The following is a 15,480-nucleotide window of genomic DNA, read 5'->3' as shown; positions in this document are numbered from 1 at the left end:
AAAAATTACAGGTGTGTGATAATTTAAAGTAAAACTATTCTTACCTCACACTGAAATGGCAAAAGATGACAACAGGTTAACTTCTCTTCAGCCATGCTGAGTTTCTCTTACCCCATTAGCAACTTAGCCCAATGTTATCCCTCGCACATACTTATGACCAATTTTTTAAAATGTGGTTGTTACCTTTTCAGTCAGGACACAGAGGAATAATTTTCTTTGTTACATCAGAAAAGACCCTGAAGGATCTCTGCCTATGTTGTGTTTCGCTTGAGTTTCCAGTGGGGTTTGGGTTGGGCCGCACAAGCTTCTGCCTGAAATAGGCGGGAGCCTCATAATAATTAAGTGACGCGGGAGTGACATCACAACACCTCCTGGATCATTTTCCACCCAGTATGCCCATACAGCACCAGGACATAATTACGCCCATATATATTAATAGGTGCCCAGAATTACTAGATCATGATCTGTATACAGAACTGAGTTTAAAGGGCTAGTATGAAGATTCATTCAGCAGTTTTAAGGCCATTTCTACCCTGGTTGTCTATTTTTTGGGAGGTTTTCTATTTCCACTTAAACTTTTATCAACTGCTGTGGTAATTGCTCTGCTGCTGCTATTTTTCCCTTTCCCCCATTTTAGATTTTTGGATGAAGAAGAGGAACAACAAACAGATGCCAGACAGGCCAGGCTACACCAGAAGTGTTCTATGCCCACCCAATTGCCCCCACATCTAAAAGGGGCCACATACTCACTTTGGCAGAGGATTGGTGCACATGAAGGCTCCTGTTACCAAAGGATACTAGTAGAGCAGACTGGATGATACAATACGATGTGTGAAAGTCTGACTAACTGTAATACTAGAAGCTTCCTTGGAAGCCCCCGCAATCACAGTATGTCATGCTTTCATTGACACTGCATAATAGAAGGCATGACAAGATGATCAACAGCCAGTATACCCTGATTGGTTGCACCCATCAAGATGCCACCAAACATATTTGCAGGCATTGTTGCACCTACTTGGCAACAAATGAGGCAAACTGTAGATTCATGCTTGCACATTGGATTTTCTTTCTTTTCATCCTTGCCTTGGCAAAATCTGCCAGTGGGCTGAGATGGATTTGTCTCTTTCCAATGGCTGTAAGAAATGATGGGGGTGAAATTGGTCAATACCAGTAGTGCAAAACAGGCTGATAGTGAATCGGCAGCCCATTTCACACCGTTTCCGATTTTCTTTTCCATTGACTTCAAGAAAATCGGGCATGGTGTAAAACAGGCTGCTAGTTTTGTGCTATTGGCGTTGACCAATTTCAAGCCCTATGTCTTCGGCTCTGTTACTTCCCTTTAATGGTCTACTTCCCTTTAAATATTATTCAATCTTCTGTTCCCACTACCCAAGCACATCTGCACCTGGAACTGTGAATACTTATGCAAAAAATGCTGACCCCGAAGCATTGAGTGCTATTAGCACGTTACCATTCTGACAAGATTTGCACCAGTTCATAACCATTTACAACTGGCATACATCACGAAAATGGGCCCTCTGTTGTCTGTAACTCTGAAAGTTTGGACAATTGTACTGAATGCTGTGGTGTTGTCCAACAGAAAGTGTGCTTGATAGTCATTCAAGTCTGATCCTGCCTACCATGAAGCCACCTTTTAGCCCCAGTAAGAACTGACAAACCATATTTAGCTATCTTTTTTTCTTCTTCTTCATTTTGGAGAAGCTGCTACTTACTGTCTGGTATCCTGCATGACCAAGACTATAAACTTGATCTTTGGAGATTCATGGAAAAACCAACACATTACCATACCATTCTTTTTTTGTGAACTAGTGAAAACAAATAAATAATGTATCTGTTGAAAGTTTTTTTAAAAAATGAGTCCACTTTTTGTTCCTGAATTTTTAATAAAGCCTTTAGGAATAGTGAATTCAAATCAAAAATATGCTTTTCTCGCAGCATCAAAGGGCCTTTGATATTTTTTATTGATAAAGGAAACCGGGGTAAAGAGCTGAGGTCCATAGTGCCGGACACCACCAAGGTTAAAAATTAACATTAATGAACAAAATATGGACTGGTGTATAACATGCACAGTTGATGCTGTTCTTCTCTACTGATCCTGTAGAATACAGATAGGGCCTGTTATTCTGTAGTCTACACAAGGTAGTTATTCCCTTGTCATCAACATAAAGACTGATACTGCACCACAGTATACACAATGCTTGCTGGTCCCCCAAAGTAAACACAGATCCTGCTATTCCCCCATAATGTACATAACACCTGCTGTTCTACAGTAGTACACACAGGGCCTGATATGCTCCCATAGTCTACACAGGGCCTACTATACCATCAAAGTCTACACAGGACCTGCTATTCCTCCATAGCACACACAAGTCCTTCCACTCCTTAGTAGCAAACACATGCTTTGCTATTCCCCTGCTGTCTACACACAGTCTTCTGTGATATACATAGGGTGTGCTACTTCATTTTAGTATAGACAGAGCCTGCTATTCTTCTGTAGTTTATACAGGGTTAGCTGTTATACAAAAATACAGACAAAACCTGCTGTTTCCCTGTCTGTCTTTAGTACACACGTAGTCTTGTATTCCTCAGTAGTATACACAAGGCCTTCTGTTCCTCTGTGGTAAACTTATGTTCTTTTGATTCCCTCCCAACTACTCTTTAGTATATACAGACTCTGCTTTTTCCTTTAAATATGCACTTGGCTCCATATTCCCTCATCATATACATGGAGCATATTATTCTCCTGTAGTATGCACAGGAGCTTCTATTTCTCTGTTGCGTATACAGAGTATCTAAAGAGTATGTTGACCATCCCCTCTGAAGTATCACTGCGCAGAGTTAAATTTTGGTCCCATGTTGTATCAGTGTCTAAATATGGTACTAGCTTGTAAGAAATTTGCAGGCTATGTGGGAAGGTTTCCTTTCCTGTTGTGACAAAGTTGTATTTGTGAATATTTGACGTAATTCCATGATCCTGTGTTCCCAGTGGGAAACAGCTCTCGCAGGGAGCGTGGGTTGGAACTGTGGAGCTACAGTGTTGCAACCCTATCTCTGACATATGTTCCCTGGGAGCGTGGGTCCCCACTGGGAGCATGGAATTACCCCTGTCAAGAACACTTCAACAATTTCAGTATATAAATGGTGAAAAAAGGAAATCCTTTGACTTCGTGTCGTATCTGTACGAGGGATGAAAAATGGCGTGGAACTCATTTTCACTTACCTTGGCTTACAGCACTCCAAGAAGATTAACCTTCCTGGGCTCAAAGCTCAGAGCTGCCAAGATGCAGAAATTAGTTTTCTATGAGATTTACCACTGGTCACAATGAAACTCTGAGCCTGACTCCACCATTTTGTTCTTCACACAGTAATCATTATAGTGCACTAATCTAAATGGATGGAAAATTGGACTGTTGAGGGTGTGCGATCATTGTTGCGCTCTGCCTAGGCAATTATTTATGTTCAAGTGCAAAAGAGGAAAATCTGCCCCAGTGTCATAAGAGTACGCGGATGGGTGGACTGTCATGTAATTACAGGATAAAATAGCTCTGATTGTCTGTTATGTTCCTTTTCAACATTCAATATTGATTGTATCAACAGTTCCAGAATTCTGTCACCAAAAAATCTTCTGAACCTTAACAGATAGACCCCTATACAAGTGTACCATGATGGCATAGAATGGTATATTCTGTGTCCAGATTTTTGATGTTGAAATTTTTTTTTAAATGAGTGCTATCATAATTGGCAGTGCAGTCATATAAAATGCAGCTACTTGTAATCGCTAGATGCTAATCTGTTGAAGGTCACTTATGTGTGCATAGTCACATGTATATATTGGATAGTTTCTTTCATGGAGGATGAACACCATTCAACACAGTCCCATGATATAGTCTGTACCAAAGTCAGCTTAAAACATTTTCGTGTCCTCGTAAGACATTGTGGGATTGTTATCCCTTGATTGGAATAGCAATTGGTGCATACTCATGGAGCTGAGCTTGTTGGCAACTCTGCAAAGCCTGGTAATTCAAGCTCTGTGAAAAAACTCACTTACAAGAACTTGACTTAAAGCATTTATCAATCAGTGTTCTTCTTCAGTTTAACAGCAGAATTATAATGGCTTTCACATAATTTACGTGTATAACACGTGTTGGCTTTGATGTATCAGGAATTTGAGTTGATTACCCTGAACCCTGTTCTCTAATCTCTACCAACTTTCCACCTTCTACAGGCTCCATGATTAAACCTTTTATAGCCATCAGTCTTCTTCCTTCACAGTCGTGGCAAGTTAATTTACATACTGTCCTAAGAAAAGTTTGGGTTTTTTTTCTAAATAATATTGAGATCAGTGACTCGCATGAGAGGGATTGAGGGCATGAACTCACATCCTGTCACACTACAGAACTGCACCCAAATACAAGTCCAGCCAGAATAGCAAATGAGCAGCATTATCATGTGCGGTGCCATGTAGTTGATTTTGGCTAACCCATCCTTCTCACTGAGGATGAGCAAATGAAGTTTGTTGGCCAAGTTGGTGAGTGCAAAGGAAAATAAGAAAAAAGATAATGTTTAGAATTATTTAAAAGGGAGCAGTTAAATGATGATGTGCTTCCCAATGGTCAATTGCAGAATTACATCAACAGAACGGGTTAATTCTCCTCATTGGAGAATGGGGTTTCTTCCTCACCAAAAAAAAACAGAAATCTACAGATGCTACTTTCAGACAGGGAATTGTGCTATACATCCAGACATGTTGATGTTAGGAAAATGTGCCAATTTTGTTTTAAAAAAACTATTTTTATTTTGGCACTGTTAATGTTGGCAATTGTGATTGACTTCATTCCCAGACAGAATGTCAGCATTGCACTGTAGTCACACTTCTAATCACCTGATATTAATCTGATGTAGAATAGCTCTTCTTTACATATTTTTGATTTAATCTTAACCTCATAAAGTAGCTTAATTTGTTTGGGGCAATTTAGCTCTCTGAGGAATGAAAAATGTTCTTGTTTCTCTGCATGTGTATTAGTTGTTAGTGATAGTGTGCCTGAAAAGAATGGAAGCTTCTCTAGCAGACTATTAGCAGGAGTGGTGTTAGGACCATGTAACCTGTGCAATTTCACGGGGCCCCTGGCCCCAAGCGGATCCATTGTACTTATTTATAAAATTCAAACGTGAACTAATTTTTGCAAATCAAAACAATAATTTTTCAAATCTGCAAACGATAACATGCTACTGGACTGAGAACAAATAAAACGTTAATCAGTCATTTCATTGGCACCCATCTCATCTGATAATAAAGTAAGTTTATGCCTAATTATTTCCTGAACTCAGTAAATTTTCTGAGCGAATCGATATTCTTCAATGTGTGTCATAATGAAGGAATCACTGGTCCTGACAATAACCATCCTCTCTTATTGTGTTTAAAGTTCTGCTGGGATTTCAACAATACCATGTCCATCTCCCTCCAATATCCTCTGCATTCCTGCCTGACTCCCAATCATAGACGATGCATGCTTTGACCACACATTTCTGATCTCAGTATTCTTATATTTCATTCTGTTGTCCAGCTTGCATTTTGGATAGAGAAGGTCCTTTCTCTAATGTCATGCCACTCCCAAAGGTGACTATTGAGCAAATATCTCTCCCAGTTACATATTTTTTAAAAATCTTATTTCTTGCCAAAGTGTAATCAGTCATGCTGGTGTACTTACTGTCTCCTTTGACCTGTTGAACCAATGTTTTCAATTTAAGTAAGGCAAACTTCAAAGGGATGAGAAATAAATTGACCACAGTAAACTGGGATGAACTGTTAATGGGTACACCCGCAGACAGTGGGAAGTATTCAAAGAAATATTTGGTACAATACAAAACCAGTAGTTACCCCTAAAGGCAAAGGCTCCACTTGTGTAGTTACGCAACCATGGTCAAAAAATGAGGTAAGAGACAGTATCAAGCTAAAAGAAAAGACGTGCAAGGAAAAGTGAAAATCCAGAGAACCGTAAAAAGCAACCAAGGGATACTAAGAAAGTAATAAGAGGTGCAAAAAGGAATATGAAAAAAAACTTGAAAGGGATATCGAAGCTAACAGCAAAAGTTTTTATGAATATATTAAGAGAAAGAGAGTGGTAAAGGTGAATGTGGGCTCATTAAAAATGGATGCATGCAAGACTATAATAGATAATAAGAAAATGGCAGACTTGTTAAATGAGTGCTTTGTATCTGTTTGCACACTGGAGGAAGAGGACACAATACCAGTGGTACAAGGGGACCTAAAAATAAATCCAGGGGAGGAACATAGTGGACTTAATAGAAGTAAAAAAAAGGTAACGGAGAAAATATGACTTAAGATAGACAAATCTCCAGGACTTGATGGTTTCCACCCTGGGTATTAAAAGAAGCAGGTGATGAAATTACAGATGTATTAATCGTAATTTTCCAAAGTTTTCTAGATTCAGGAATTGAAGATGGAGTCTAATGTGGTGGAGCGTGAGGACATTCACTTTGGATCTGAGAAAGACAAATCAGAATATTTTCTTAATGGCGAGAGACTAGTAGCTGTGGAAGAACAAAGGATTTAAGTGTCCACGTACACAAATCACTAAAGGCTAGTGCACTGGTACAAAAAGTAATCAAAAAGGCTAATGATATGTTGGCCTTTTTCAAGGGGGTTGGAAATCAAAAGTGAGGAATAATAAAGGGACTCCATAGAGTACATACAGAGACGTTATTTCCTTTTGTGGGGGAATCCAGAACAAGAGAACATAACCTTAATATTAGAGCTAGGCCATTTAGATGTGAAATCAGGAATTACTTTTTCACGTAAAGGGTAGTGGAAATCTGGAACTCGCTCCCCCAAAAAGCTGGGAATGTTGGATCAATTGAAATTTTCAAAACTGAAAGAGATCGATTTTTATTAGCTAAGGGTATCAAGGGATATGGAACAAAGGCGGGTAAATAGAGTTGAGGTACAGATCAGCCATAATCTAATTGAATGGCGGAACAGGCTCAAGGGGTTGAATGGCCTACTCCTGTTACTATATTAGCTAGTGTTTTCACATAAAATGTCCCAAGTGATTCTACATACTGGGAAATGACAGTTGCACTTCCCAAGTGCTGAATAAGAGCATGAGTCCCTAAAGTTTAACAGTAGAATATAAATATTAAAGACATGTAATGCATAGAATTACAAATTAAATCGAGTCCATTGCAGAGACATTCTGATTGAGCTGTCTTTCGTTTCCTTTTTATCTCTATTTATCCTTTTCTTTTAGCTAATTTGATTGTCTTTATTTCTTATTAAAAGAAATGAACAGGTGACAAAGCTCAGACAACTGATTTTACATCAGATTAAGTAGGTAGTAATTAGTATCATTGTCTAGTGAAATGCAGGGGCCCCAAATAGAACCTTTGTCCGGGGCCCTTGGATGGCAAACCCCATCCCTAACAATTAGAAGTTTACAACATGGAAACAGGCCCTTCGGCCCAACATGTCCATGTCGCCCAGTTTATACCACTAAGCTAGTCCCAATTGCCTGCACTTGGCCCATATCCCTCTATACCCATCTTACCCATGTAACTGTCCAAATGCTTTTTAAAAGACAAAATTGTACCCACCTCTACTACTGCCTCTGGCATCTCGTTCCAGACACTCACCACCCTTTGAGTGAAAAAATTGCCCCTCTGGACCCTTTTGTATCTCTTCCCCCTCACCTTAAATCTATGTCCCCTCGTTATAGACTCCCCTACCTTTGGGAAAAGATTTTGACTATCTACCTTATTATTTTATAGACTTCTATAAGATCACCCCTTAACCTCCTACTCTCCAGGGAAAAAAGTCCCAGTCTATCTAACCTCTCCCTATAAGTCAAACCATCAAGTCCCAGTAGCATCCTCGTAAATCTTTTCTGCACTCTTTCTAGTTATGGAGTATATTTTGAAATAGTACGGAAGCAAAACAGGCCATTTAATTTGCAGTACTGTCTCAAATGAAATGCTAATTATAATTCTTTCTGTCCTGTACTCCATATACTTCCACTGTTGCTTCTCAATAGAAAGATTTTTGGCAACAAACTGCTCTAAAATCTCTGATGTTGCCCTGCTGCAATGTGGAGTTTCAAAATGTGGATCTTATATTTTTATCTTAGCTTTTATTACCTCATAGATGACAAAATCATCACACTGCCGATCGTATTGTTGTACACTCCTCTGTTTATAAAACTGATTTAATCAACATAGCATGTCACAGCATGGAAACAGTAAGTCAGCCTATCAAGTCTGCACCATGTTTTTCTCCACGTGAGCCACCTGGACAAATCCCACTCTCCTGCTCACTCCCCGTACCCTTTAACATTCCCTCTTTTCAAGCAACTATTTAATACCCTTTATAAAATAATTTATCAACTCTGCTTGAACAACGGCTTGAGGCCGAGAATTCCACATTCTAATCAGCTCCTTTGTAAAGAAAATTTTCTAACCTCCACTTTTAATTCTTTTTGTGATTTTCTAAAATTTGTGCCCTCTCATTATTGTCTAAATAATCAATGAAAATGATCAATAACCCTTCATAATCTTGAAGCTCTCCATCAGGTTACCCCTTAACCTTCTTTGCTCTATTGAAACAAGCTCTAAATTTTCAAGTCTCTCTTCATAACTAGAGCCCTTGATAATATCCCAGTGAATCTGTACAGCCTCTGTTGCATTGCTTTATACCCATCCTTGAATGGTGTGCCCAAAACTGCAGCAACTATGGCCTAACTAAGGTCTTGCACAAGTTCAACACTACCGCCTTGCTTTTCTATTTTGTACATTTAGACACCAAACCAACAACTTTTTGCCTACATATGCAGCAAATTTTATGACCTGCACACCAAGATCCAACTGCTACTGTACTCCATTTAAAATTTTACTAATAAGATATAGTTTCTTTCCCTAGCCTTATATCCAAAATGTATTACTTCATATTTTTTTTCTATGCTAAACTGTATTGCCATGTATCTGTCCATCTAGCTAAACTTCATATATCTCGTGCAGTTTTTCATAAACGGGTTGTCATACCCCTAAATTTAATGTCATCAGTCGAGATCATTCATGTACATCGTAAATGTACATAAGTGCCCCAACGCAGACCCCAGTGAAACATCAATCTGCACATCTTCCCATTTTGAGAAACTTCTTTTAACTTTACCCTTTGCTTTCTGTCCTCCGATAATCTCTCCGTCCATGTGGCCACATTCCCATTGATCACCTTTGCTATAAGCATTTATGTAGTACCATATAATATACTTTTTGAAAACCTATAAAAACCCACATCCACTACTTTTCCTTTATCTATTCTCTCTGTTATTTCTTCAAAGAATTTGATAATATTGGTAAACTACAACCTGCCTCTTACAAGTCCATGCTAACTGGCCTTGATTAACTCAAGTTTCTCCAGGGCCCCGTAACAATACATGGATTCCAAGTTTGAGTACGGTGCGCAGAGCTGCAAAACTCACCAAAAAGCTATAAATATAAAATGTAGCATTCAGCATTAAACCCAAAGCTGCTAACTGTGTTAATATTTCAGTCCCAGACAGTACTACCCACTGCCTGACACATTTGACTTCCAGGCCACTCAGTGCCTCAATGTTGAAAAGAAGATCAAGTCCTGTACTCTCCTCCCTGTTCTGGCCAAACCACGTAAGATTGACTTCCATACTTACATTGTGTATTGAATGTTAACAAATTTCCATCATTTAATTAATCTGTAATTTAGTTCCCTCCCTAAATCTCTCCACCACCCTCTCCTCCTTTAAGACCATTCTTAAAACCCAGCTCTTTGACCAAGCTTTTGGTCATCTTTCCTAATATCGCCTTCTTTGGCTTGATGTCCATTTTATTGATTATGCCTCTGTGAAGCACCTTGGGACGTTTTTCTATGTTAAAGGCACTATATAAAAGCAAGTTATTGTTGTTTTATAACTACTTACTTTGTAATCATAACTGCATTACAAATGTGCAGTTTTATTTGCTGTTTCATTTATAATCACATTCATTTATTTTTTAATTGAAATTTCAATGAGACAGAACAGTTTTAGGATAGAACTATTCTCCCTGAAACTTATTTGGTGGAATTTCTAACCCTTTGAGATCGCCAGTAGCATTTCTGTATAATGATGGCCATCTAAATAGAATCCATTGTTTCAAATTATCAGCAATTATAGTTGCTTAATCCTGATAAAGAAATCATTAGCTTATCAACAAATGTTCCACTTCTATCCAGGATTTCTATCAACTGTATCAAAAATGGATCAAGAACAAAGTGGTCTATACAAAAGCAGAATTTTGGACAAAAACCTATTATGCGCACAAAAACAAAATTCAGCTTTTAAAGTGTTCTTCTTGCAGTGACATTGGAAACTGGATAATAGGACATTAATTTATGTTTGGTCAGGAATCCTATGTAATAAAAGTGAATGTAAAGTCGTATGATATGAATGAATGGTGTTTGGTTGGGTCCATTGGAGTAACAGAGAAGAGTTTTAGCACATCAGAATTTTACAAAATGAAAGCCATTGGGAAGTGATTTAGTGGATAAGGATTTTACGTGGTGGAGTGAATAAAAAAATAGTTGGGCCCACTTTGATATTCTTCATTTTGTAAGTGAGTTTCCTCCATTTCTTTTGTTCTGCCTTTACAACCATTCTTACGTTGACTGAGGAGGCAGGTACATGTCTTGTTCCCAGTCAGCACTGCTTCACATTAGCTGCTGGAAGCAGCTTGACTTGCTCTCCCTTCAGTCAGTACCCGAGACAGATCAGCAACTTGCCACATGGGAAATCACAGGGGAGGTAGTTCCTACCAATCCATTGTGCACTACAGCAGTAACTCTAAAACAACTAAGACCTCCCCTACAATTCTGTTTTTTAACATTCTGCACGTGAACATAATGTAGAAGAATTCATGGAGCTGCTATGACATGGAGCTTGAACACCATAAACAGCCTAGACTTATGCAGGCCATCCGTGACATCTCTTACAAGGATGGACATCTTCCAGATAGTACTATAAACAGTGTGCATTGTGATGAAGGCTGTGGTATAGCAGAGGATGTTCTAATGAGTGGCTATTGCATTTTGAAAGTTTCACAGCAACGTATCTTAGTTGAAGGATTAAACACATAATGAATGGATTTTCCTGTCATGTCTGCCACAAGTGCAAGTTTTGGGTGTAGAGTTGAGACCTATTATACTGGGTCTCTGCCCTAATTGCACTCCACCATGACTTCCAGTCATCCTACACTGCTTCCTTGTGCATCCAGGAGGCATTGCCATTTGAGGTCAAATGACATCATAGCGATCTGCAACCAGCTTTCTTCTGTTTTCGCTGGTTGCATGTTAGAGGTAGGCCGTGGCCATATAAAGTAGACACTGGGACTATGAAGATTGCATCTTAGAAGAGCTCCAGATTTAAAGTGACAGGCTGCAACTTTGAAGAGAGCCTGAGATTTGAGAATTTATTTCAGGAGAAAGATTTGCCTACAGTTTTGAACTTTGCTACAACAGTAGAGAAGCAATGTGTGTGTAAATTTCATGCTTTACCTGAGGAGTGCTAGAAAGACTTCATCCCCTTTACCACAAAAGGATTTTCATTTGGTAGCCTCATATATTTGGCTTATTTGGAGGAAGAAAACAAGCAGGAGAGGCTATTTTGAAAGCCAAGAAGGAGGAGGATTGAGGGCACCTAACCACCTTACCCTTTTGGCCACATCTATCAGCCAAAAAAGGACTTTTCTGAATCTTTCCGAGGAATAGTGCCTTTAATGGCTATGTTTCATAAAGGAAGTGATACGGAAGCTTTGCAATCTGCTGGAGGAAGACCTACATCCACATTCCAGGGTAAGCACAGCGCTCCCTGTAGTTGTCAAGATTATCACTGCGTTGAACTTTGCCTTGAAGACATTCCAAATGGCACTGGAGATATATCTACGGTTAGTCAGTCTGCAATGCATAGATACATAAAGCAGGTGACTCATACGCAATATTTTCCTTGGGGATTCTCCAGATTGGCCAACGGCCTGTTTCCATGTTGTAATTTCTATTTAATTCTATGTCATTTATATGTAATTATTGGGAACACAATAAACATTTTCAAGCAGCGCCTCCGTTGCCTGGAAAGGTCAGGGAGCTGCCAAACTCTCCCAGATGCTTTGCTACATCTTGCACAGCATTGCACTAGAAAATGGAATCTATCTGAAGGAGTTACAGCAGGGGGCCAGGAAAGAAATACATGAGCCACTCAGAGGCAAAGGAAGCAGAGGAGGTAGCCCCAAAGGGACCCATGGCAGGTGCCCGAGAAATTCAGGAGACCTTTAATTTGAGAAATGCTTACATGAGCTAAACCACAAACCATGCCTCTCCACTCCATACCAACATCTTCCCCTTACCCTGTAATAAAAGTCAGACCTCACACAGCACTGATAACATCATACCTCTCTCCCTGGGACACCTTCCATCCTCTCTGATTTCTTGACACCATTGCTTCCACACTTCACAATTGCTGTATAGGAAGTCATTTAAAGTCCAGACATTCAATATGTCTCTGTGCCTAATGCCTGCTACCAAGGTGCTTTCCCTTCCTACCTGTTGGTGTAAACTGTCCTCAACTATCTATTCTCATGCTTCTTCTTTGTGAAAGCTCTGAGGCAGGAGCCTGTGTGGTGGCTGACAACTTTCTTCCAAGAAAAATACCAGGGATTGAGGAGGCTCTCGTTCTCTCTCAGCGTGGTCCCCTGAATACGCTTACTTCAGGCTGCTTCACTTCTGCTGCTGTGGGGGCAGCTTGGCTCTCTCTACTTTCTGACTCCTATGAGATCCTAGCAAGGGAGGGGAAAGTGCTGTGGAAGTGTTACTGTTGGAAGGCACAACAACATTTCCCATTTGCAGTTCCAGCCGACCTTGCTGGAAGTCTCCGTGGCCCTCTGCCGATGACCCGTGGGTGAGCAGACCCCACTGCAGCAATGACATTAATGAAGCCCCTATACTGCAGGACACCACCTGACCTTTTCAGGCATCATGGCGCTGCAGATGTATTTCAATTTATATGTCAGTGCTTGTGAGAGGATCAAGGATGGGTAATGTAGGAAGTTTTTTTGTCAATACAACACTCCACGAGAACATGACCTCCTGTTTCCTCTGACCTCCGTTGGGTACACCGGCCATGTATTTGCAGCAACCTCTCCTCAAATAGGGTGAGTTTGTAGATAGCCACTGAACCCTCCGGTTTAGACTGTTGTATGCAGAGTTCTCCTAGAAAAGAAGAAGCAAGGTTAAAAATTGTTTCCTCATATCATCTCTGGCTCTTTTGCCGATCACCTTAAAACTCTGACCTCTGATTACCAACCCTTCTGCCACTGGAAACAGTTTCTCTTTATTTACTTTTATCAAAACCGTTCATGATTTTGAACACCTCCCCTTAACCTTCTCTGTTCTCCAGTCTCTCCACACAACTGAAGTCCCTCATCCCTGATACTATTCTAGTAAATCTCTTCTGCACGCTCTCAAAGGCCTTCACATCCTTCCTTAAGTGTGGTGCCCAGATTGGACACAATACCCCAGCTGAGGCCTAACCAGTGTTTTATAAAGGTTTAGCATATCTTCCTTGTTTTTGTACTCTATTCCTCTATTAATAGAGCCCAGGATCACAAATGCTTTTTTAACAGCCTACTCAACTTGTCCTGCCACCTTCAAAGATTTGTGTATGTGCACCCTCAGGTTCCTTCACCCCCTTTAAAATTGTACCATTTAGTTTATATTGCCACTCCTCATTCTTCCGACCAAAATGCATCACTTCACACTTCTCTGCATTAAATTGCATCTGCTGTTATTCTACCCATTTCACCAGTCTTTCCATGTCCTCCTGAAGTCTGTTACTATCCTCCACATTGTTTACTACATTTCCGAGTTTCATGTCATCTGCGAACTTTGAAAATATACACTCTATACCCAAGTCCAAGTCATTAATATATATGAAAAAGAGCAGTGGCCTGAATACTGAAACCTGGGGAACACCACTGTATACTTCCTCCAGTCTTAAAAACAACTGTTCACCACTACTCTCTGCTTTTTGTCCCGTAGCCAATTTTGTATCCACGCTGCCATTGTCCCTTTAATCCCATGGGCTTTAATTTTGCTAACAAGTCTATTATGTGGTACTTTATCAAATACCTTTTGAAAGTCCATATACATACCATCAACTGCACTACCCTCATCAACCCTCTCCATTACTTCATCAAAGAATTCAATCAAGTTAGTCAAGCACAATTTTCCTTTAATAAATCAGTGCTGACTTTCATTTATTAGCCCATACTTTTCCAAGTGCCAATTAATTTTGTCCCACATTATTGTCTCTAAAAGTTTCCCCACCACCGACGTTAGGCTGACTGGCCTGTAATTGCCGGGTTCATCCTTCTCCCCTATTTTGAACAGGTGTGTAACATTTGTATATAAATGAAATCTTCCTACCACCCGTCCATGTGTGAAGATGGACACTTTAAGGATTGTTAAGTCAGACATTTGTAGGAGGTAATCATTGCAAAGCCTGTCAGCAGCTTGTCCTGGGACTGCTTGTGCTGAATATCACTACCTCTTTAAGTTGCTGTAGGCCTTTAAAAAACTTCCTTTGGTGAAAGGATATTTGCCCAATGACAAGTTGCCACGCATGCCTGGTGCACGCCCACTCCATGCAAATGAGCCAACTTGGGAAAGTGGGTGGTTGGCAACAATTGGCTTCAGTATTCCCAGGCCAAGAGGAGGAAAAATCAGCCAGGGTTCTTGCACCTATTTCTTGTTGCTGCCCAGTGACAGCACCTCCCTCTTCCCCCTGCCCCCCCCCCAATTAAATGTGAGTCACCATATTTAGGAGAGGAGGGGCAAAGTGCAGAAATAAATAGATCCAAAACCTGCAGCAGTGTGAATATTACATATTGATAAATGTCTAGAGGAAATTTGGAGAAACCAATCTTAATGATCTACAATATAGGCTGAACATGCAATTTCCCAAATATTGGCTGTAAATTATTTCTCTGCAAACTGTCACAATCATTAATCATTCATTGTCAATATCTTCCTGGAGTAGTAGCCCAGAATATATAAGCAGCACTGAAACTGATCAAAAAACAGAATGTAAGTGTCATGTAAAATGCAAACTATATGGGGTAAATTATGCAAAGCTCTGCACAGGGTGTGGACCCTTGCAAACAGTGGACTGGAAATTGGGCCTGCAGTCTCGCATGCCCAATTCATTGCACATCCAATTTTCCAAGTGGTAGTTTCTAGGGCAGTAATGAGCCCATGCTACCAGCATGTATGGATCTCATTACCATGGAATAAATATTTAAATTAGGTCCCTTGCCCAAATTCAAACTGCAGACAAGGGACTGCTTGCTGGGATTCTCATAAAACTGGTAGATGTCAAGGTCATCTGC

At 40.0% G+C, this 15,480-nt stretch overlaps 1 protein-coding gene across 8 annotated transcripts in view; it reads left to right on the top strand.

Moving 5' to 3' along the window:
- Positions 1-15,480, top strand: part of LOC137334765 (ELKS/Rab6-interacting/CAST family member 1-like) — a 1,087,823-nt gene that overhangs the window by 749,337 nt on the left and 323,006 nt on the right. The window contains exon 17 of one of the 8 annotated variants that reach the window (XM_067999708.1): positions 638-1,819. The exons of the other annotated variants lie outside the window; for them this stretch is intronic. Coding sequence (XP_067855809.1) covers positions 638-818 — 181 coding nt within the window. The 3' untranslated portion in view covers positions 819-1,819. Of the gene's footprint in view, positions 1-637; positions 1,820-15,480 lie in introns of those variants that run through there. 8 annotated transcript variants of the gene reach the window in all.

Source organism: Heptranchias perlo, chromosome 18 (assembly GCF_035084215.1).
Source record: "Heptranchias perlo isolate sHepPer1 chromosome 18, sHepPer1.hap1, whole genome shotgun sequence".
Lineage (NCBI taxonomy): Eukaryota > Metazoa > Chordata > Chondrichthyes > Hexanchiformes > Hexanchidae > Heptranchias > Heptranchias perlo.
Note: the sequence above shows the minus strand (reverse complement) of the source record. Positions and strands in the feature narration are given on the sequence as shown.